The sequence below is a fragment of the Gobio gobio genome, assembly GCF_949357685.1.
Source record: "Gobio gobio genome assembly, chromosome: 15".
NCBI lineage: Eukaryota > Metazoa > Chordata > Actinopteri > Cypriniformes > Gobionidae > Gobio > Gobio gobio.
Genome location: NC_137108.1, coordinates 11122698 through 11148176, shown reverse-complemented (window position 1 = coordinate 11148176; position 25479 = coordinate 11122698). Strand labels below are relative to the sequence as shown.

The window sequence follows — 25479 nt, the reverse complement described above, 5'->3', positions numbered from 1 at the left end:
TGAATAGATTAAGTGTTAAGAAACAATCAAATTCCTTTTTCTTTTTTCTTTTTTACATAAACACTCTTTATTGATATTTCAGTAGTTGACAAATTTCAGCAGGCACTGAAATCGTTAAATTTAAAGACTTCAAATATTCGTAATAAACTTTTATGTAAATAAATCTCCAGTAGTCCAGTAGTACAGTTGTGGATGACAACATTCATTGTGACAGAAATCCCATAAATGCCACTGTGTTTTGTCGTTTGAAAGATTACCACCGCATGAAGTAAATGCAAAGATGACTGCAAATAGCCCACAAAAGGAATCATTGATTGACACATTACATGTTGTTGCCTGCAGATGGATTTCTCTGCAGTTTTGCAAACATGGAGCAACTGTTGACGCCCCTTAAACAGATTCAAAGTTACCAATGGTTAAACCTTATTGCAATCTATAGTCTTCTGTGAAGAGAGCTCTTCTCTGGGACTTCATATATGCATCAAGTGTGCATATGGTCGATAATGTAAGCAAGCATGGAACTTGTTGCGATCAACTGAACTTTGCTGATCATTCATAAATGCATTTGCAATTCTCAGACACAAAGAGGATAGATTTATTTTTGCAATAGCACTATTTACACTTTTCTAAACTTTAGTGTTGCTAAAGATGTATATTGTACAGTTTTCGACACTTCAATCACATTTATCAATAAGGCTCAGTTGTACTCTGATCACATAAAAGAAGAAATAAATAAACATTAATAAACAGTCAGTGGGGACAACATCAGCCATCATAACAGTCATCGTATACTGAGAGTAAAACTGATACTGACAGAATGTCAACCACATTGTGATCGAAGTCACGAAACAGCCACGTCCGATTATGCGAGAAAGAAACAACTAGTAATACGCTTCTGTTGGCACTGACACGCATTGCTCTTGTCAAGCCGAGTCCTCTGGTGCCTTCGTTACCTCCATGTAGAGTGCCGCTCAAACCACCAGCCAGTGTTGAAGCTGTGAGAAACAAGTCATGTTCATATTGAACTTTTCACAATATGTAGTATTTTGAAGTTGCTTTACAGAAAATAAGCATTCTTATGGATCTTTTACATGACACCATTTTCAACTAAAACCGGAAAACATTTAATGGATTTTGGCCGTTCATTTACACAACAATGGCGTTTTGGGGGTCTGAAAATGCAAACCTTTAATAACGAGTTCAAGTTACTGAAAACGACACCGTTATCGTCTCGGTTTTAAGGTGCAGTGTGTAAAATTTTGTTTTTAGCAGTGAGGTTGTGAATTGCAATCGCCCACCGCTCACCCCTCTCTTTCGAAGCACATAGAGAAGCTACGGTGGCCGCCACAGGACAAAAATGTCGTCGGAGAGAGCAGAGAGTGACTAGCACTCTGTAGAGCAGTTTCTCCGTTTAGGGCTACTGTAGAAACATGGCAGAGCAAAATGGCGATTTCACTGTAAGGGGACCCCCGGTGTATGTAGATAGAAATGTCTCATTCTAAGGTAATAAAAACATAACGGTTCATTATGTAAGGTGAATACACCACTGAAAATATAGTTATGTATATAATATTGCATTTCTGTCCATAGATCCTCATAAATACTACACACTGCACCTTTAAAGTACAAAAATGTGAATTGGTGAGGTCGTGTTTCTTTACAAAGTGACAACTACGGGCCTGCTCTGCATAATACAGTGTTTTTAGTCATTTTCGTGGATCCATGTGAACAGGGATCGTTTTGATAGTTTTGATTGTCTATATTCGAAAAAAACAAATGTGGAAACACTTTTCCATTTTTAATATATCCTTATCGTGTAAATATACCCTTAGAAAAAAAAAAGACAATTCTCTGCTCTTCAAACACAAAAAACGCTAGGCTTCACGGACACAGTGTTTCTTGAGTAAAGAAAACACTGTACTTATGCAAACATCAGATCTCCAAACTGTGCGCGGCACAACTCCAATGGAGTTACGAGGTTTAGGCACATATAGAAAGCAAAGATGACCAATAGTATTATTTTATAAAACAAAAAATGATGAAATAGAGATACAAGGTTTCGGCCAGACATCGCGATGATATAGTCTTTTATGTAGCATTTATTTTTACTTATTTTTTGGAATTTGATAATTTTCCATGGCACACCTGACAATCTGTTACAACACAAACTCAAAAAATAGACTTTCACTGTTGTTAGTTTCACTCAAACATCCTTGTTCACATTACTTAAAAACTCATGTAACTACATGAACCTAATTTGAGTTGTTTCTACTAAAAATTAGTATTGTCAGCTTTACTCAATAAGTGTTTTTTCAGTCGACTTAACATTGCTGAGTGAAACCCACAAATTAATGTTCACATAACTAACTGGGCAGTGGAATACGAGTTTCCAGCATGCTTTGCAAGGGACTGCATTTGGAGAGTAAATTTAGGGATAAAAGTGTTATTTTATGTGTTTCTCAGTAAAGGGAAAGATGTTTTTAGTTTATGTTAGTTTAATGGTCAGTTATGTTGGACATTTAGAGGAGTTTCTTTAATGGTTTTGAACTTTGGCGCCTGTGTTTAGTCTGTGAGTTCTAAACATGTTTATAGGATGGAATTCCTGCTCTCAATTAAATGTAGTTTGTTCCAAGAGTTATTTTTTGAGTGCGTTTTGTAGAGAAAATAGTTAATTTAATATGATAAATTAAGTCAATAAATGTGTACCTTATGTAATAAACTTTTATAAATGTAGCTTTACATTATTAAGTAAACTGCACATATAAATATTATGTAACAGTGACCAATTCAAATGATTTGTATTCACTTGAATTTCTTTTGTTCATTAAACTAAATTGTTATTTGTACAAAATACTCAATATTGTTGCGTGGAACCACTTGATGCTGCTTTTTAAAATAATTCCAACAATACATTTTTTGAGTGCACTAGTGTCAGTTGGAAACTGCTTTAAGAACCCTATAAACCAAAAAGGTGCTTTAGAAAGTAGAAAGGTCTTAAATGATTACATAATACTTGCATGTTTAACTTGTGATTAAAATTTTTGGTTGCACTTCATTTAAAAGTGACATTAACTCAAATACGTACTGAGTATATAAATTGGCTACAGGTACATGTACTTACTATAGAGTCAAAGTTTGGGTTTGTTTTAGGGTTGGTTACTTGTAATTATGCATCATTAATTTACTGTTATTACTATAGTAAGAACATGTTATCACCTTAAAATGTATTGTTACCCAATTTTTCCTTCTAGTGATAAAATATGTTTACGAGCTGTTTAATTCACACAATTTAATTAAAACTAAAAGAGAATTAAAACTAAATTAATTAATTAAAACTAAATACATAAAATGATCCCCTGATGGGAACCCCTAAAAGGTTCTACATATGAACCCTTTAATGTTCTATATACTGTAGAATGTTTTCTTTTAAGAGTGTGAAAGCAGGCACACAGATCAAATGTTTACAGATGCACTTATGGAGGAATAATAGTGAGGCTAAAACAATCCCAGCATATCTGCACTGAGGATCGCACTGCCCTAAAAGTCGTGTACTGTATCTGTGATAACGATGCAGTAAAATGTCAAGTTTAGCATAATTGAAAGTTCACCCATAAAATTTATGTAATCTTCCTACTACACATGAAACGGCTGTCTGATTTTTTTCCACCCATGATCCTGAAAATAAGATCTTACCGTGAACTGCCGGACCTCCCCACGCTCCACCAAGTGATGTTCAGTCTCTGGAGTGATGGCATAAGCCAGTTTCTGCCGAGATAATAGCACAACACATTCACACAAAATCATGGAGACAACAAGATGAATGCACGGATGTTAATATCAACAATAATGCATTATGATTTCTGCATAGTGATGAATGTTTAAAAGTGGTTCAATTAATAGTAGCAATTATTAAGTTTAAAAAAGACATTATCGATTCAGCTGCTCTGACACTTCAAGACAGGGTTTGCTGGCGAAATTAAAGTGATGAGGACATCAATGAATATTCTGGACATTTAATATATGGTAACACTTTACAATAAGGTTGTATTAGTTAACATTAGTTTAATTAGTTAACATGAACTAACCATGAACAACACCTCGGTTCAGCATTAGTTAATCTTTGTTAACCAATGGCGGCTTGTCAATAGAGGGCGCTGGGGCGCCGCCCCCATCAAAATTCCAAAAATATACATGTATACAAAAATGATATAAAAATGAAATAAAAATAAAATAGTTTACTCATACAACGTGCTGGCTGTTAGTAAGAGCCTCAGCATTTAATAAAAACTGGCTTTGATCGGTTAACTATTTTAAATGTTCTTCAATATGTTTCATGTGGTTTCATGCGCGAGGGACGCCGGACAAATGGATGTCTATCTGAGTTCAAAAATCTACAGGCAGCATGTGACCTGAAGCTGGTCTCTAATTGGTTTCTTAAAGATCCTCCACCGGACGCAGGTCGCTGCATCCCTGGCGAATCAGAATTGGATGCGTGTTATTTTATCCAATCTGATTGGTTCTTGTCACCTGTCATTCAACTTTAAGCTCTTGGCCACTAAAGCGAAAGTGAAAAAAAGGAGAGCAAAATTTATGTTCAATTAGTCAACATGCTAGTCTGTTGTTGCTGTTTTCTTTTGTTTTTCCTTTCCTCATTCAATTGTATGTTGGAAATGAATGTGTAAAAAGATTTATCTTTAATGCTTGAATTTAGTCAACATGCATCTTGATACTGCTTTGTATTTATTTGACCCCCCCGCCGAGAAAAAAACGCCCCCCAAAAAATAATTATCACCAGCCGCCACTGTTCATGTGAATCCAGCTGTTCATGGTTTGTTCATGTTAGTTCACAGTGCATTAACTAATGTTAGCAAGATTTGAATAATGCATTAGTAAATGTTGAAATTAACATTAACAAAGATAAATAAATGTTTTATAAGTGCAGTTCATTATTAGTTCATGTTAACTAATGTAGTTAACTAATGTTAACTAATGAACCTTAGTGTAAAGTAATACAATATATATTGTGTAGAACTTTTAAAGTTGGATAGCTTTTACCATAAGGCAAATGATGAGTTCCTTTTTCTTTGTAAGGAAAACTGGTTTTCCAACCACCCCCCTTTATAAAACACAAGGCTCGTCATAATGGACAATGACAGTTATGCAGAATATAAAATATAACCTAGGGTATGATTTTACCCCAACATGTAACATATCTGACACAAAATGGTAACTGTAATTCAATGTTTCCAGTTGTTTCTGCAAATTGCAGTGATCTATTTGCTTCTCTGAATAGCATGTTGAATATATCTGTACTATCAATGTTGGAAAATCTGTTTGAACTTTTTCAGTCTGGTTTCCGTCCATTACATACATTCTTTTCGCCACTCAGTGGGTGTAACCGCAGTGACTCTGACTTCATGTGCGTATACCTTCTATTGGATGAGAACAAAATTTGAAATGATTCGCGCTGAATTGATAATGACACTAACTTTGTAGCATCAACAATGTTATGGAAATTAATTGAGCTGAATGATGACACTATTGTCTTCAGTAGAGCTGCTTTACAGCTGAAATTGAAGTTGTTTCATAATTTATGATGAAGTTTGCATTATTGATTATGTTATATTACTGTGAAGCTGCTTTGAAACTACAGGGATCTGTATTGTATAAAGCGTTATAAAAACAAAATGTGACTTGACAATGCATCTCATTAAAGTTTTTTTTTGCATATTCACCGTCTGGAATACTTACATCACAAAAGCTTCCTGGCAGAGAACAGAACTTGTAAATGGCGTAGAGAGGCACCATGATCATAGACGATATGGACAGACACCAACCCACCATCGTAGCCCAAGTGGGGAAATAATAGGAACCATACTTGGGAGGGTTGAACGTTGCAAAACTGACAACAACCATGAACTGAATGAAGGGAAGAGAAAACAAGTTTTGTTTAATGGTAAATAAAGGAGTTTCAGGATACAAATGGATTGTAAACGTACCAAGAGGAAACACGGGCTAACAAACTTCCAGCACAGTCTCCAGTAGAGGCCGGGTCTCTGTCCAATCATCTCCTCGATATCATCACTGAAGCGATCCACACCTAAGAACACACATGCTGGTAAATGCCCTGAAGGTTAAGCTCAAAATAGTTTGTTTAGTTTAGTTTAGCCTTTATTTCATGTCAAAAATTTCTCTTCTGCTCTCCAAACTGTTGATACCTTTGAATCCAAACCAATATCTATTTAGGTTATTGGTTAAATATGAACATGAATGTCACTGATATTGCAGCTTCTATTCAAATCAGAGATATGTAACAAAAGGTAAATTGTATAACTGAATTGAAAAATGACTCTTTAAAATGACATGTTTTTCATCAAAATATCTATTTGAAGACTTCTGTTCTTTTACATATCATTTCCATTTATTTCAGCAAAAAGAAATGAACCCATTTTAAAATGTGTGCTCTAAACACACATACGAGGATTCATATAATTAATTGTGTTTGTAATTATAATTAAAGTGTTATAATTGTCTACAACCACTGTGACAATCAATTGTAACACTGGCATCTTGTGAACTCTTATCTTTCCTTTATCTCTGATCAATGATACAAGATTTCTCAAATGTTTCGGGTCGGTAAGATTTTAAAAATGTTTTTGAAAGAAGTCTCTTCTGCTCACCAAGGTTGCATTTATTTGATCAAAAATACAGTAAAATCAGTAATACTGTGAAAAATTTTTACAATTTAAAATTACTGTTTGCCATTGTAATATATTTTAAAAAGTAATTTATTCCTGTGATATAAAGCTGAATTTGCAGCATCATTAGTCTTCAGTCACAGAAATCATTCTAATATGACGATTTGCTGTTCAAGAAACATTTCTTACTATCATCAATGTTTAGAAACCTCTAATGAACAGAAAGTTCAAAGGGACTGCATTTTTTTAAAATAGACTGTCACTTACTCATTTTACTGTCACGATCAATTTAATGCATCCTTGCTGAATAAAAGTATTTAAAAAATCTTAATGACCCCAACCTTTTCAATGGTAGTGTACATTTGGAACATATGAATATTTCTATTTATGGTGTGTCAAAAATGGCATGTAGTCTGGTTGGCCGCAGGGCTTTGATCAAGGCTTGATGTCTGAATGCAGCCGACAGCGAGAGCAGAGCTGTGTCACGAGCAGAGGTCCAAAGGCACAGGTGTTTGCCAGGAAATAGAACTTCCAAAAAGGCCACTGAAGCCTCAGGCTGGTTGGTCTTGGCCTGACTGACAGCAGCAGCCTGTGACCTGCTGCCTCAAGATCCAGAGGTTCAAACATTGCTCTCTGATGCTGATCTCTCAGTCCGGAGCTTATGGAGTCATGCTGAAGTTCAGGTCTCCAAGAATCGTTTTTGCCTCAGGTATGTTTGCAAAGTTCACATTCCTCCGACCACATGCCTGTTCGCCAAAGGCAGTGAAATTACTTTTCGAGGAAAAAGTCAATGTGTTAAACATTTAGGGGTTATTTGAAAATAATTTCTAACCATCATTTTCAGGATACAATCGTATTATGTAACCACAATGTCCACCCTTAGCAGTTAGCCAAATGTCACCAACCTATAAAAAATATTGAGCAATCCACTGTGGCTCTTGTTTCCACTTCAGATGCAAAAGCCTCTATTTAGCACCAAAAGTGAAGCACGTTAACACACATAAAATAAACACATTTATTTTACAAGGTGGTGTTTGCAGATGAATTTGTAAGAATTGTATGAATATATATATATATATATATATATATATATATAATTAATAATGATAATAATAATAATAATAATAATAATTCTAACTCTTTAAAGACTTGACTTTTTCATTGAAAGGCACATTTGTAAAAATGCTTGAGCAATCCAATTTGTCTGTAGTTTCTACTTCAGACTGATGTAACATTGTCTGACTAACTTCTAATATTATTTTTGTGGTTACTTTTAAATAATTACAATTTCTCTGCATCTGCCCAGAGGACCATCATTCAGATTGTTAAAAAAATATATTGTATTTCAAGATAACAAAACCACAAACCACAAACACTGCCAATTCGACCTAACATGTGCACAGGATTATTATTATTATTTCTTTAACGCCTTTTAAAAAACCCAAATCTCTTCAATGCTGCTAGTCATTACAACCAGTTATTTTTGTATAATTGAGATGCTATAATATTTTTTTATTATCATTATGAATTAGTTTTTATTTTTATATTTCCCATTTTTATTTTCATTTTAGTTAAAGTTTTAGTAATTTAATTGTGCTTTTGTCCTTTTTATTAGTTTATATATTATTTTAAAAAAAAATTATTTCAGTTTTCGTTTTTATTATTTTTAGTACATCGGGTTAAACTCAATGAGATTGTTTCAAGTAGATCAATATAGAATGGCAAATTCATAAGTGGTTTTTAAAACCCTTGCGAAGAAGAGTAAACCAGAGCATTCCAGACAGATATGAGTCCATAAGCCACATATCCGGACCCCTGGGAGCTTAATGAGTGCGAGCGGCCCTGGAGCACAGCCGTCTGAAAGGCCATCAGAGCCCTAATGCCACATCAGCTTCACTGGACATGTAAGAAGAGGAATCAGCCTCACCGTAGAACCAGGCGATGCCGATGGCCTCAATCAACACTCCAAACAGAATCGATGTCCCAGCGGCAAAGTGGTCCAACAGGGTAAACACATAGATGCCGCCCTGGAGAGAGAAATGAGATGAGATGAGACGAAACCAAAGAGAAGAGCATGATCACGATGAACAGAGATTCGACACAAGTCTTTGAGAGACTCTTCATAATCAGATGAAAAGCTCATTAGATGAGAGCGCTCTCATTAAAGGACTGTTTGTCTCTCACATACGTTTGTGACACAGAAGAGAGAGATGAGGAACGTGGAAACTACGATGAAAAGCGTGAAGAGCTCTCTATGTTTGTGCAGGAATTTGAATTCGTCGATGAGTCCCGTGATCACTGACTCCATCCCTCCCATCTGAAAAACAGATTTCAGCTTTGGTTACACTGGTGGATTTACCAGGCTATGAGGACAGAGCATTGTGTTTATTAGCATCCATTCATCACATCGATAAGGTAAATACATGCAACCTGGAGTTTTGTTTCAGACTGAGCAAGTGAAGATGGACAAAATAAGTCTAGCACATGGACTCACAGCACTGTCGATTCCTAAAGTGAGCAGCATGATGAAGAATATTACAGCCCACACTGATGAACCTGGTAGTGTAGCAATGGCTTCTGGATAAATAATGAACACCAGACCAGGACCTGGAGAGAAGCAAAGAGCAAAGATTCAACAAATTTACATACACTGCAGAGAGAAGTTCTGAATTCAATGCACCGAACTCACAGTAATAGTTTATAATTTTTTAGAATATCACAATCATATCAATATAAATTATACACCAACACACTGTATAATTGCATTATATAGTTTTTTTTAACTAAATGCAATCAACAATTATATATATATATATATATATATATATATATATATATATATATATATATATATATATATATATATATATATATATATATATATACATATATATACATATATACATACATATACACTAACAGTCAAAATATTTATGCATCTTCTCATTCTTTTCTTTTACTTTCCACGTTAGACTAATAGTACAATTATGAAATAACACAAATGGTAAAAAAAAAAAAAAAAAACTATAATAATGATCATAATAATAATATTGAAAAATCTTCTCCAACTTTTCCTGGAAGACTTTTTAAACACTATTAAACACTATTTAAACACTATTATGATTTTACTTCACTATCTGAATTATATCATAGGATAAAAACGTAATTTTTTCATTTAAAATGTTGTGGTCAGTTAGATAAAAAAAGAGATATTAATAATTCAGCAAAGATGCATTAAATTGATCAAAAGAGCAACGGTAAAGACATTTATAATGAATTAACATATTTCTATTTCAAATAAATGCAGTTCTTTTGAACTTTCTATTCATCAAAGAATCCTGAAAAATAACATGCATCACAGTTTCCATAATAATCATAATTGATAATAATAAATATTTCTTGAGCATCAAATCCGCATTTTAAAATGATTTCTGAAGTTGACACTGAAGTCTGGAGTAATGATGCTGAAAAATCAGCTTTGCATCATATTAATAAAGGACATTTTAATATATATTCACATAAAAAGAACTGTCATTTTGAATCGTAATAATATTTCACAACATTAGGGTTTTGTTTTGTATAGCATACTTGTCTGCAAAATTGTTTTAACCTCTTAACTGTCACCGTCCCACAGGTGGGACGCCTGGTGCTCTTTTTTTGATCGCCTTTTTTTCATATCATATATTTAAGTAATTATCACAAATTAGGTATCATTTGAAAGCTTACAAACTCAAAATTCATCCTGTGAAAACCGTTTTGAAATCGGACATTGTGTTGCCATGGAAACGTTACTCTAAATTATTCTAGTGGGCTCCTCCCCTAGTGGGCGCTGTCATGTTTCATATTACAACAATTATTTTAACTACTTTATATTCAAAATCTTTTCCAATCTTGACAAAACGCATATTGTCGGAAAGGTCTGAGTCTCAAGGGTCCATATTTGGTGACTGTTTTGTGATGGAAGTAATATTTGGACAGAAATTTACAGGAAAATGCATCAAAACAACAATAAATGGAATTTGAATGACACCCGGTGGCTATTTTTGGTACAGCACCCTAAACAAAATCTCATGGGGACTTCAATTTTTGTGATATCAACTTCAAATTTGGAACACAAATTGGTTAGACATATGGCTTTGATTTTATAGTAATTTTAGAGTAAATTATTTTTTGTAAAATATATATTTTATATGAAATAAAAAATATTTAGTACAGTATTTTTCATTTACAGTAAATTTAAACTTCCATAACTATTTAATACTTTCATATTTTGAATTGCTTTCACTTCAGCAATAATCTGCAGAATGTCGTCTTTAAAACGAGACCAAACTTTGGTCTATATTCCAAAGCATTCTTGAATTACAGCCCTTTAAGTTTGGATAGTGCATTTTCATGTGTATTCTAAAAAGGGGGGTGACAGTTAAAGGGTTAAAGCATTTAGGAAAAAGTCTGTAATCAAAAGGTTTTAAAGATCAAAAGAACATGAATCAGACCAACAGAAATGTTGCTGAGAATTAGATAAATCGACGGGTTTGAATTCCACTGACATTCTACATCGCACATATTGATTTTGCTCTCAGGATGACGAGAAATAATTCTCTGTCTCCAGACGCTGGTGTTAGGAGTATGTCACAATGAACACCGGCTCCAGTGACAGTTACGCTTTGAACAAGATCAATCAGGAATTCAGTGCCACATGTTTATTTCACAAAGGACATGAAGCATTGAGCATGTATCTAATATTTATGAAATATGAATAATATTGTTAATAATATTATTATTACCTAAATAGTTTAAATTAAATTTCATATGCTACAGTATATTATTTAAATTCTGCATGAGACTAATGAGAGAGAATCTTTATGAAAATTATGCAAACAAAACTTGATTGCCCCAGAAACATGCATCATGATTTTCAGCAAAAGATAATTTCACACCAATTCACTCTACAATAAGATTAAATTGGTTAATACAAGTTACAACAAACTATAACGATACTATTGTTCATAATTCATTGATAAATGTATTTTTTTTTATGTATTCTTAATGTAATAATCTCATTTGTAAGTCCCTTTGGATAAAAACATCTGCTAAATGAATAAATGTAAATGTAAATGTTAATTTATACAACTTGAAATGTTAAAAATGTGCTTCATGTAGAAATTAACAATGTAATGTAAGATGCACTGGTTCAATCGCAGGACACTCAAAAAAAGAAAAGAAAAAAGAAAGGTACAAAAGCTAAGTAGTCTACCCTTTCAATTGGTACACATTTGTGCCTTATTTACCCATACAGCAAGCATATTTAGTACCCTAAATGTACATTTAGGCCTGGTTTTACAGACAGGGCTTAGATTAAGCCAGGATTATGCCTTAGTTCAATTAGGACATTTAACTAGCTTTTATAAATGTGCCTTAGAGAAAAGCATATGCTGGTTAGGTATGTTTTGAAGCATGGTAGCTGGTTTGAGCTGGTTTAAGCTGGTCCTGAGCTGGTTATAAACTGGTCCTGAGCTGGAGCTAATTTCTTAGGACCTGTTTAAGACCAGCTCATGACCAGCTTAAACCATCTCAAACCAGCTACCATGCTTCAAAACGTACCTAACCAGCATTTGCTTTTCTCTCTTATATGCTTATCTGGAGACAAAAAAAAAGTTGCTTATAACAAAAAAACTATTTCTCAAACATGCATTTTAGTCTGTCTTAAGCCTTGTCTGTGAAACCGGGGAATTAATTAAATATACATATTAGTAGTTTTTTTGAATGGGTACTCCCCTAGTGACAGCTTTTGTACCTTTTTTTTTCCTTTTCTGAGATTGCACAATACAAAAACACTCACTCACCATCTGTGGCGACTTTATCTAGAGCGACGTTGTGCTTCTGTGACATGTAACCCAAGAAGGAGAATATGACAAACCCAGAGAAGAAGCTGGTCAGAGAGTTTATGGAGCTAGTTATGATGGCGTCTCTGTAACACAACAAACATCGGCAGCTTTATTCTGTTCAGCCTGATATTGAGGAAACAGTTGATGTCAAGATGACCATGCAAAAAGCCTCTGTGCTAAAAAGCATCAAAGGGGTTTTTATTCAGCAATACAAGGTGTGAGAAAATGTGTGTGCGTGTCGCTCGTGAATCCCGCTGTGTCTGTTTGCGTTATTGCTCCAGTACATGACTCTGCTTTGCTCACCTATAACAGTTGTTGCTGAATTTGTTGTAGCTGGAGAAGGCGATTAGCACACCAAACCCCACTCCCAGAGAAAAACAGATCTGCGTGGCTGCCTCGATCCAGACCTGCGACACAAAACGGCCCCGGCCAGCCGCACAAAAGGGGCCGCACAACAGCTATCATTAGAGATAATTGCAGGAAACTCATTCAGCAGAAAGATGAAAGACACTTGTGAATACAGGGTAATTTTGCAAATTGCTGCTGCACACATGTGTCTAATCTAATTCTGAAATTGCCGCTTTGAGGTCTCTTTGCCAAGTGGTCCACCGGGAAAGAATCGTGGATCGTGGAAAAACTTACTTAAGGTTAATAGTAACTTCACCTGCCGTTCCATGACGATGACATGAGCGATTCTTATGAGATTGATTCATAAGCCCACACACATACACACACATGAATCTCTGTCGGTGCTATCGACTGATCAAAACTCTTTGCATAAATGCCACTGGTTCTCAAAGAGCAATAAAGAGCTGGGCCCAGTTGCATGAAAGCCCTTAAGTTAAGAAAACCCTTAGTTACAAGGTTAAGGGTACCCTTAGTGAAACATGGGTTGCAAGAAAAAACCCTAAGGGTCCACTTAAGGAATCTTAAACCTGTCACTAAATATTTCCCTTAAATGCTTAAGTTTTCCCTTAAGTTCTGTTATGCGTTGTAACAAAGTCCTTGGTAAGCATTTAGCCCTTAAAAAATTAAGGGATCAAAATAGGTCCCTTGAGTCATCTGCTGAACTCAAAATTGATGGATGATTGAATTGATGAAGAATGTACCGATGTGCACCAATCAATTAAAATAAGCCTGTTGAAAGTATGACGTGACACGGTGTATATTGTTTAAATAAACATTTAACACCAATGTTTTCATGTTTTTTTCATTACTTCCACTGTGTATTTGAATTAATTATTTCATGGCAGGCTTTCATCTTGTTCGCAAGAGTGACTGATTATAGTGGCAGGCTTGGGTGTTTTCTTTTTAAAAAAAATGCTGTCCTTGGTCCAGTTTGTTTTAGATTTGTTGGTTCAATTGCTGTAAAGCTGGTTAGCACACGGACTAGGACTAGGACACCGAACGCGTCATTCAGTGAATAATCACCAAAATGAAGTTGTGAGCAAAGTGGCGTTGATGCGTGAGCACAATACAATAACAACGAGTTGGACATTTATAATGTCATTTAATGGAAAACGATGCGAGTGGCGCGGCAGGATTTTGAACACCCTCCGGTCAGGTGTCGTAGCTGGACTCATAAAAACAATGTGCTCTAGGATGCTCTGTGTCGTCCATCAGACCGCCTTTAATATTCTCCATAACTCATATATTGTAGTGCAGCTGTATAGTTTGGTTAATGTCAAACTTGTTTAAAAGTCAGTGGTCCGTTATGTTTATTGCGTGAGATTTCGTAACTATAGCAACCGCTTCTCCATTGCCGTGTTTTGCCAGAAACTATCGCGAAAAGCTTAGTATAAACACTTAGGTAAGGGTGACGGTTAAGACGTTTGTTGCAACGCTCTTAAAGAAATCCCTTGCCTCAGGGATTTTTCCCCGGTCCTGCTCTTTAATGCAATTATATGCCTGTGCATTTAATGGAGAAGACGCTACACGTGGCTCAGGTATTCCATTTTTTGGTCCCCATGAGGAAAACAGCTTATAAATCATACTAAATGATGTTTTGTTTTTGTTTTTTAAATAATGCCGAACGTTTTCTGTGAAGGTTAAGGGGTAGGGTTAGTTTAAGGGGATAGAATATGCAGTTTGTACAGTATACAAACCATTATGTCTATGGAAAGTCCCCATAAACATGGAAACCCAAAGTATGTGTGAACTTAAGGGAAGTTTGGTCTGCCGTGACTCTGTGTGTACAAAACTCCTGGGCACAAAACTCTCTCCAGAAGGTTCCAAAAGAGGGTTTTCACAATGCCAAAGAAGAATCATTTTAGGTTCCCCAAAGAACATTTCAGTGAACAGTTCTTGGAACCCGTGTGTCTGTACCTGAGCATCACACAAGCGCAGGAAGTCCACACTCAGGTAAGCTTTAATGCCATCGATGGCTCCAGGCAGTGTGACTCCACGCAGGAGCAGGACAGTGAGGACGACATACGGCATTGTGGCTGTGATCCACACCACCTGCACACAAATATCATGAATGTCACCGTACAACATCAATGCATCGTATTTATACCAAACAACAGTCTATAATTCACATATTTTCTAAAGAGAAAAGTGAAAAATGACAATTGCAAACCAGATTTTTGCAGAAATATGATTTGTGTTGTGATACGTTTGCAAGCATGTCTAATCGATCAGAAAATGTATTTGTTTGTTTTTTGGTTTTATTAGTAATTTTTTTAAACAATTATGTAACATTACAAAAATGCATAAAAAATAAGTTTTAATCTGTCCCACCCCAGAAGTCTCAGATTCATTATAATGTGTTAATTATTATTTTAATTTAAAAAAAAATTGATTATTATAAATTGTATTCATTTTTATGAACTTTTATTTAACAAAAAAGTAATAGTTAATTGTGTTACACATTTTGTGCAGAACCATGTTTTAGCACGATTTCCCCTCATTTAAAAAAAAATGGAAAGAAAAAAACATAGTAAATAATCAGTAATTTTAGCAATTTGTAAAAAAAAAAAAAAAAAAAAGTGGGACTTGCTGCTGTCAATACACACGACACGCTGCTGTGAGCAAGTAAGACATGCTGCTGCTGCTGTACAAAAAAGCATGCTTGAATTACCGTGGCAGATCTATACAGGTGGAGCTGGGGAAGGTGGAGAGTTTCTGAAAGCATGCTGCAACTGCTAACAGAAAATGCTGACCAGTATTTGAAGGTTGAGCAGCAAGCTCATTGGCTACTGATACAACAGTAACCAGTCAGCTGTGGGCTATAGAGAATAATGTGATTGCAAGCAGATTGAGTTAAGGACCTATCAGCCTGCGCCATCTAGAGTTTCATGACAGAACTTTGTATTTAACAGGGTGGAGGAAAAAATGAAAACTCTTATAAAATAAATATATAAATATAAGCAGCTCATATAATGTTTGTTTTGGCCCCAAGGCACTGATAATCAAAAATTTCTGATCTCCTTATACTATGTACTACTTTTTGCTACACTGTTTATGGAAAGTGCCAAAAGCGCAATTTTCTGGTTAGCTGGCTTCCAAGTCTGGTCAGTCTGTGCACTTACACCATAGACCGTGAAAAAAGATGGTGAAAAAAAGTGAAGCCGCCAATGTGCCAATATGGCACTGACATCTTGCACTGATTTGGGACCCGAGTCTGCGCAGTAGTGACCTTGGGACCTGAGTCTGCGCAGTAGAGAGCAGGAAGTAGAGCCGCGATATCAATTAAACTTGAAACTCCAATCTCCTCCCAAAAATCCTGAAATAAATCTGTTAGTGCCTCAGTGACAACTTCTCTCAGAGAAGCTGTCAATCTCAGCTGTCAATCATGACGTCACACTCGCCATTTTTATAGCATCAAATAACTAACTAACTTATTTAACCAAACTTATTTAAAAAACGAACATTGAACTTATATCAGCGTGATAAAAAACTACCTAAACTGACAGAAACCATCTTTGAAAAACATGATTTGAAGTGTAATTTGATCGTTTAGTGTGTATCACGTCCCATTACATCACACAGAGAGGGCGGGGTTTATGACCTATACTGGGACCAACTACCTGAGGGCAATCGAGACACTTTGGCTTCACGTTTCAGGATTTGTGCGGCACACTTGACTTACACCAGTTAAACATCAGATTGGCTAGAACGCAGAGATGCATTAGAGTTCTTGTAAGAGCTCGAACCTTTCCTGATGTCTTGACTCCCTTCCACAGACTGAAGTAGAGGACCACGATGACCACGGCCAGGCAGGCGGTGAGCTGCCAACGGGGCAAACCAAGGTCATCTATCCCAGTACTCTCATGAAGATGCAGCACGCCTCGCCTGGAGGTGCAAGAGACACCAGGGCAAACAAATACTGCTAAACATGATTGCAATTTGTAACTGTAAAAGTTTTTGGAAGTACAAATAGCATTAATTTACAGTGAAAAGCTGAGATTCCCAGAATCAAATTTGATGGGTTTTCCTTTTAATAATCTTAAATATCTAAAGAAATATATATATTTTTTTGTTATCAGTCATGTACATTAGGGTTTTTCTTATGTTGTTAAATGTTTATTACATTAATTAGTGTGTGTTACCATGATGTTGTTTTGTGTTTTTGTGTATGACATTGTGTGTATTCTATATATTAGTATTTACAGTACCTCAGCCAGTCACTTTGATTCATCATGTCTTTCTCTTTAACACCCATGTTATTATGGTGAAGTCAGTATATTATAAAGGTACAAAACAGATTTTGTGGCCTTTCCTAATTCAGCAGGGAGGATTTACTGGTTAAAAATCTAATGTTTTTGTGTAAATTACAGTTTTAAATTGTAAAATGTACCGGTTGTTTTGTAAATATGTAATATGTAAATAACCTCAGCTGCCATTTTTTACAGTGTAGATGATGATTGTTCTTTCTGACTGTACAGTAATGATTGTAGAGAGGTTTCTCTGTATTTGTGAAGTGCTTTTGTCATGACAGCTTGTGTTTGTGCTGGCCGTACTCAAAGTACTCGAGCGCCGGAGTGGCCTTATGCGTGTCGTTGAACAGAGTATCATTGAGGTCGGAGCAGTTGGGACTATTCCAGGTGTTGTTGCAGTTGATCCAGGGCAGTTCACTGGTGAACGAGGAGAACAGGTAGAACAGAGCCCAGGCGATGATGACGTTATAGTAGAATCCCACATACAAGGAGATCAGGATCACTGTGAAGCCCACACCTGAGAAAACCAAGCAAACCTGAGGTGAGTAAGATATCACTGCTGAAAACACAATCACTGCTCACCAAGTTATGAAGTGAAGTGAAGTGAAGTGAAGTGGCGTGTGGCCAAGTATGGTGACCCATACTTGGAATTTGTGCTCTGCATTTAACCCATCCAAGTGCACACACACAGTAGTGAACACACACACACACCGTGAACACACACCCAGAGCAGTGGGCAGCCATATTGCTGCGGCGCCCGGGGAGCAGTTGGGGATTCGGTGCTTTGCTCAAGGGTCTCACCACAGTTGTGGTATTGAGGGTGGAGGACAGCGCTGGTTATTCACCGACAATTCCTGCCGGACCTGAGACTCGAACCCGCAACCTTCAGGGTTACAAGTCCGACTCTCTAACCATTAGGCCACGACTGCCCCAAATGGTTATGTTTTGTTAGTTATGTTTTGGATGCTGGTGTATAACTAGTTTAACCAGCAAGATGTACTTGGTCAGCCTTATAATGAACATGTTGGTCAATAAGCCTCATCAGCTACAGTAAGTCGTTCCTCTAGTATTCCACCAGCTAAACCAGCTCTAACCAGCCTGGAATGGATGGATTAAAATGATATTTGCATTTTGGGATATTAGATGACAACAAATGTAGGTGTTGTTGTCAAAAGTAATGTTGTGATGCCAAAACTTTGTTGTTCGTTTTAAAAAAACAAACAGATGAGAGAATCTTTAAAATGCACTGAGGGAAAACATTTTGTTGGATTTACTTTGAAACAGAATGAAACAGGATGTAACCTAAAAGTACTTGAAAATGAGAGCCAAACACAAAGAAAGTGTAACAGAACTCCCAGCCCCCCACCCCACAGGAAGGCACAGCCTCACACAGTGGGGGGTTCTAGAGGTGGACGGGGAGCTGGTGAAGGGCTGGAAACCAGCAGGAGGGCAGACGAGAGGAACCAGGAAAGAGCAGATGGTGGCAGAATCCAGGGAGGAGTAGATGGTGGCAGAATCCAGGGAGGAGCCAATGGCAGAAGGATCCAAGATGGTGTGGATGGGAGGAGTAGCCAAACTGGTATCCGCAGTCAGGGTGACAGCCCACAGCAACGGAGGGAGGAGCCATGCTGAAGGCAAGGCTGAAGGGACCATGGTGATGACGGACAGAGATGGAGCTGTTGGCAGAGTAGACCAGGGTGTAGATGGAGAGCTGATGTGGCTGAATGACTCTGATGGCTTAGGAGACCATAGTGAAGAAACCGCGACAAGCAATGGAGGTGGAGCCAAGGAGCCTGAGAACTGAGGTGACGACGTGGGGACTGAGGACAGAGGAAAAGCCAGAGGGAAGGAGGAGCCCGATGAAGCCTTAGGTGTGGAGGGACTAAGCATAGCTGATGATCCAGAAGTCTGTGGGCAGTCGTGGCCTAATGGTTACAGAGTCAGACTGGTTGTGGGTTTGATTCTAAATACCGGCTGGAAATGACTGAGGTGCCCTTAAGCAAGGCACCTAACCCCCAATCGCTGCCCACTGCTTCGGGGGTATGTGTCCACGTTTTACAGTGTGTGTGTGTTCACTACTCACTACTCCTAATGTGTGTGCACTAACTTGGATGGGTTAAATGCAGAGGACAAATTCCCAGTATGGGTTACCATACTTGGCCTTCACAAGTCACTTTTTCACTTTAAGATGGAGCAACGTCTGACTTGGGCGAAGCCAGTGGGATAAGGGAAACCAGAGGAGGCGAAAGGACGATGGTTTTGGGTGAAGCCGAGGGAGGGAGGAGCCAAGGCAGAGCTTGTGAGTCGACTGACCGAGGTGGAGTGAATAGCCCAGAAGCTGAAGGTTGATCTTTGGGAACCTCTTACCTAGACGGTGCTGGCAACTGGAGGACCTGAGGCAGATCCGTTGAGTGGGGTAACTGGAGATGTTGAGGGACTGCAGAGTCTGGGCTGAAGAGCTGGTTAGAAGGGGAGGCGGGAGAGTGAGGGCTGGGCGACGACAAATTCACAGGGGACTCTGAGCTAGGCTGGATCAGCGGTGACAGGAGAAAAAAGATTTGCTCCTCTAAACTTTCCAAATAATTACACTCCACTTAGTCCAACTCCAGCTCACCCTCAGTGGTTGTATGGTGGGTGTCCATACCCTTATATTCCACCAGTCATCCCACACCGATTCAAGGTGGTGCCAGCTCACACACCTGGTCAGACTCTTTATGGGGCTCGGGCTCCGGGGCGATGGCTGGCACTGTCCCCTTTTCAGGTTCTGGCTCTCTCACCATGGCAAACTTGAGCTCTTCGTCTGTGGTGGGTTCTGGCTGAATGTCCATATGTGAGTGGGTGAAAGATGGCTGGACTCTGGAATTGACGATGTGAGGATGGATGTTGGGTGGGTTCAGTGTTTCCCAACTCAAAGGAGGATCCGTCTACCCAGACAGCAAAGTTGTTATACTCCGTAAGACTCCAACAGGGATCCCCCCTGGGCACGGTGAAGCGAATGTCCTCGTCCAGCCCACACCAAAACCCTTCCATAAGCGTGAGGTCATCGTATGTCACTCGGTGGCAGATGTCAGGGAACTCCTCCACATAATCCTCCAAACATTAGGATCCTTGGAATATAACTCCTTCACATTGTCCCGGGCTGCTTTATTCAACACCAGACAAATGAACACAAGAAATACTTGATAATGACTTGAATACAAACAGGTGAACTAATTAAAGAATAACCATAGATACTAAAGATGGTAGGAAATTAAGTACAAAGGAACTAAAATGAATAGTTTAAATCACAATGAAACTGTGAGTTTCATTTACATCTTTGAAAAAGTTTGTGCATGCTTCAGTGTTTTTGTAAGCATACAGTCAGTGCAAATACAGCTGATACTGTAAGCTAAAACTTTTATTATGTTCTGTTATAATTCCATTTCCACTCTGCGTGATCTTTTGCTGTTTGCCTGATTTCCTAGTTAATTTCCTCGTTTGTTAATTAGTCCCACACACCTGTTCTGTTTCATCCTGATTATGTTTCCTCACGTTTATAAGCCCTGTTTCCTCAGTTCTTCGTCCAGTATTGTTTATGGTAAAGTGTAGTAGCCCTGTTAATTTCTCTCTTATGTATTTCTTCTGGACTTTCTGCTTTCATTCCGAGTTGTGTGTTATGCTACACTCGTTACACTATTAGAAATTTTAATGTAATCTAACAACTGGTGATACTAAAAGCCATTTAAGATTCTATTAGATTACATTATTTTACAGTATATTATTACCCAAAATAACTCCTGGACTAGATACGCTCCACTCTTACAAGAAAGGGATCAAAGGGGTTTAAATAGAACCCTGGGGTTCATGACTCAATTTTAAAGAACCCTTTATGCCAAAAAATGTCTATACAAGGAGACCTTTACCTATAATGTTACATATATATGTTACATATACTATTTGTGGAAAGTTTTCACTTTTTAAAATGTCCAGCTCTGTCTTTACTCCTGAATAAGCGCCTCTTGTGTAGCACATCAGTCAACCAAATTGACAGATGAGGTGAAATAAAGATTCACAATCACTAAGACAAAACAAAAAGCTTCCGGGTCACTGTGCATGAACTCAAATAAGACAGAGTTAGTTTACACTGTCATCAAACCCCCATGGCTCTTCAAACTGAGTCCTTTGTCTAAAAGCAAAAAGCAGGATTCTCCCATCATATATTAGCAGCACATGTGTGATTCCCGGCATCGATCCTGAGGAAGCAAACATGTTGATCAGCGGTAATTACAGTAATCTCTCGTTGAGTGGCAGGCTTACAGAGAGCCAAGCTTGTGATTAAAATGTCCGTCTCCTTCTCTCTCTCCATCCGCGATATGCTTGACAGCCCGTTACGGATACTGAAAACAGGCGTCTTTGGGAAACAGATGATGGCTTTGTCAACCCTGCAGAGTGTGTTCAGAATCATGCTTTACATACTGGGTTTCGTTATATAAACAGTTTGAGGAGAATTTGTGGTGTTGGACATAGTTTTTACGTTTCAAGCTGATTATTTTTAAGATTTTATTTTGAAGAGCCCCGATTTACCAACTTGAAATCTAACATACATGAACAATTCTACCAAAGCAGCACCAAAAACAACTGATACATCCCAAAAAAGGTGGTTCAGCAAAGAGTCATCTTCTTCACATTTTATTATATGGAGAATTATAAAAGTCCTTAATGAGACATAATAAAGTTACATAATAAAGTTTCTTTATTAGCACTGATGCTTTCATTAAGAACCTTTAACATCCATGGAACCTTTTCATTGCACAAAAGGTCCTTTATAGTGGAAAAAGGTTATTAAAATGTAATTAAGAAAAAATTTGTTCTTTTAAGAACTGTTCACTGAAAGTTTTTTTTATGACCACTGCAAGAACCTCCTTTTGGAACCTTTATTTTTAAGAGTGTAGGTTTTCTAAGGAACAAGAGAAGAATACGTTCTTTATAGAAAACTTCTCATCACATTACAAAGTCTTTTTTATTTAGGAACAATGCAGATCTGAGAGTGAAGGTCACTTAGCTTCAATATATTTTGTATGCGTGTGTCAGGCCACCGTCATGATGGGAAGTTTGCGATCCACCAACGACTGAGGTCTGGCAGGCAAATGTCATACTAAAAGCCAATTTTTCTGTCTTCCATTTGACTGCAGATGATTTCAGCTGGAGATAAACAGCACCTGTCTGGCGTTTGCCATGATGAGTTCATTTCGGGGACACAAACACCTTCTTCCTCCAGAGCTAGTGAACATCTGATCAAAACAGCACTGTCACCTTAAGACCTAAACGTGCCATCTGTATAAAATCAAAAGCCAAAGTTCACGTTACCTTTAAAGATAGGACAGATCTTCCAGACTCCTGCTGCTCCTTCACGGTTGTACTGGCCGAGCGCTAACTCCATATAGAACAGCGGCATCCCAGCAATCACCATGAAGAAGAGGTACGGCACCAGGAAAGCACCTGACACAACCCAAAAAAACAGTTAAGAGTATGAACCCTACAGAAATATACATTTTAGAATATGAGTAAAGTCATGAAAATGAAATCATACAAATGGAAGTCTGGGAATGATGTCATGATGAAAACGTGACTCGCTTATATTCAAGCTTCTTTTTCGTCTAGATTCACTCTGGATGAGCACTGATGCTTCTATAACTCATTAAAAAATAATACTAAAAATAAAACTACTAAAATGTAAGTTGAGTTACATGAGTACAATGTGTATATTTTCGGTTTTCAGTTAAATTCAACGTCTAAGTAACTTTGTTAAACTTTGTGTTTTTCACATTTTATTGAATTTTATTGATTTCTATTTAGTTTCAATTACACTTTAGATGTTCTACTAAGTAACTTTGCAACTACATGTCAATTACCTCTCATTCATTTGCAAATACATGTCAATTAACTCTCATTCATTTGCAACTACATGTCAACTAACTCTCATTAGATCTGGTAATCTGGTAGGGTTAGTAGAATAGGTTGACATGTACTTGCAGAGTTACTTATAGTCGGTAGAATGTCTGTTGGGGAACATCAAAATAAAGTGTTAGCAGATATTAAGCAGACAGTCTACTAATACTCTACTGAGAGTTAGTTGACATGTAGTTGCAGTTACGTATAGTTAGTAGAATGTCTAAAGTGGACTATCCAAAATAAAGAGTTACCTTTGCGTTTATTAATTTTTGTTTCAGTTTCAGTTTGCTATTTTAATAAATCAAGTTAAACTAAATTAAATTGCTTTATTTTTCAGTTGAAGTTAATTTTAATGGTTTTTGTTTTAGTTAAATGGTCCAAACTGATGATGTACATTAAATCCACAATATTGGTTTTTCAAGGTTTTCCAGGCTCAATATCATTACGTGTTAACATTTTACATAAACATTTCTCTTCACCGACTAATTCAGCTGTAAATTGCTGGAAAATCTATATTCTTCTACATCTAGATTTAATCAATTTCCTCAGCATGGCTTCAAAAACAAACACACCTCAAATTTCAGACCTATTTTAACATTAAAAGATGACAGTCTCACCTCCTCCGTTTTTGTAGCACAGGTAGGGAAACCTCCAGACATTGGCGAGATCCACAGCGAAGCCAATCACTGACAAGAGGAAGTCGATCTTTTTGCCCCAGGTCTCCCTCTCCTCTCCTGACGGGTGCGTCTGACCGCTGGGACTGACCAGGGTGGTGGAGGTGAACTGAACCCCATTCTGCTCCTTCACCAGGATCAGCTCCACCTCCTTGGGGCCCGCGGTGCTGGAGGGTTTAACGGGGGCGATGGCAGAGGACATGAGTGTGACTGCGAGTCTGCCTCTTGGCATGGGTCTCTGGGCTGGAATGCAGAGGATGGAGAGAGACCTCGGACGCAGGAGCCTCTCTGATGGGATGAGGAGAGCGCAGTGATGGACGCAGGGGAAAGAGGGATGATTAGAAAGACAGAGGGAGGAGCAAATCAACCATGTTGATTCGAGATCAACCCGAACCGGATGGTGCCCGCTAAAACTCGCTCTCTGTACAGGCTGTAAACTAAACTAGACTGAAGCACAGATCTGTTCAACAAATATCAACAAACATTGTCACATGTAGATCTGTTTAATGCGATAAACATTATGTTGTAATAAACATATAATAGATGACTCATTACTGCCATAATCCATTTAGCAAATTCTAAACATGAGCTTCATCTGAACAGTTTTTTCTTCTACAAAAAAATTGGTTCCACCAATGAAAGTCATTTCAACGATCAGATCATTTAAATACCTTTCAACTGTGCAGTTTTACTGTTCACAAATAATGTTCATATTTGATAAATGATGACCAATTGTACTTGAATAAATTGACATTTGATGTCAACAAAATATAAGGGAATTATTGTAATGCAAATATTGAAATTAACAAAAAAAATATTAAGGATCAGATCATATAAAATATCTCCTTACAAGTGTTAACAAATAATATTCATATTTGATAAATGATGACCCAAATATGCTTGAATCAATTGACATAAAATAAATAAATAAATTGAACAAAATATTAAGGTATTATGAAAAGTCAGATAGTGAAATGAAAAAAAATAAAACCACAAGAATAAAATAGTTAGAAGCTAAATTTCTCTGACAAACTGCTCACACAAGATCACAAAATAGAACACAAGCTGTTTTAGTCAAATACTGGACTTGTCAGAAAAGCAGCACCTGTCGAGCTTCTGAAATTACTGTCCAAACATGAATCATGCAATAAAAACACAAAAGCAGCGTAAGAATCGTACCTTCAATGTGGGGTAAAGCACTTCTCCAAAAAAGCTTCTTACTTCATGCATTGATGATCCTCGTCAATGTGTGAGATAATTATGGCCATTATTTGTCAATGCAGGCGTGAATGAAGGAGGGACGGTGATGAGCAGGGATGTGGTCTTTCTCCCACACAGGTAGAAGCAGACACACTTCCACTGACCACAGGAGATGAAATATGAAGGACGAGGACCTTCCCAAGTCTCCTCCTCCTTTTCTCTGACACCTCCTTATTCTGCTCCTTCATTTCAATAAACATTCTCAAATCAGAAGCAACGTCAGGAAATAATGATGCGTACTTTCAGTGAATCTCTTGCGTTGCATTTTTTTTTACCCCATTGACAAAGTGTATTTGTCATATTTTAAGTATAAACCCTTACAAAATGGTTAGATCTGCTAAAAACAAGAAAACAAAACCAAAAACAACAACTC

At 37.3% G+C, this 25479-nt stretch overlaps 1 protein-coding gene across 1 annotated transcript; it reads right to left on the bottom strand.

Moving 5' to 3' along the window:
- Positions 1 to 54: 54 nt before the first annotated feature.
- On the bottom strand, positions 55 to 25198 carry slc6a3 (solute carrier family 6 member 3). Its single transcript, XM_079837750.1, has 15 exons — positions 25026 to 25198; positions 23790 to 24134; positions 22588 to 22719; positions 17545 to 17758; positions 16738 to 16876; positions 14909 to 15043; positions 12887 to 12990; positions 12542 to 12666; positions 9193 to 9305; positions 8887 to 9015; positions 8626 to 8725; positions 6000 to 6100; positions 5752 to 5919; positions 3694 to 3765; positions 55 to 995 (listed from the first exon to the last, which is right to left on the bottom strand). The coding sequence occupies exons 2-15, from the start codon at positions 24076 to 24078 to the stop codon at positions 972 to 974; spliced, it is 1845 nt and encodes a 614-aa protein (XP_079693876.1). The 5' UTR covers positions 24079 to 24134; positions 25026 to 25198; the 3' UTR covers positions 55 to 971.
- Between the last annotated feature and the right edge of the window lie 281 nt (positions 25199 to 25479).

Excerpts from the sequence above, each read along its gene's own strand:
- slc6a3 (XM_079837750.1), bottom strand. The coding sequence starts at position 24,078 with ATGCCAAGAGGCAGACTCGCAGTCACACTCATGTCCTCTGCCATCGCC. Across the intron at positions 22,720-23,789 it reads GTGCTACAAAAACGGAGGAG|GTGCTTTCCTGGTGCCGTAC; the intron begins GTGAGACTGTCA and ends GGGTTGTGTCAG. Across the intron at positions 12,991-14,908 it reads TGCGCTTGTGTGATGCTCAG|GTCTGGATCGAGGCAGCCAC; the intron begins GTACAGACACAC and ends TTTGTGTCGCAG.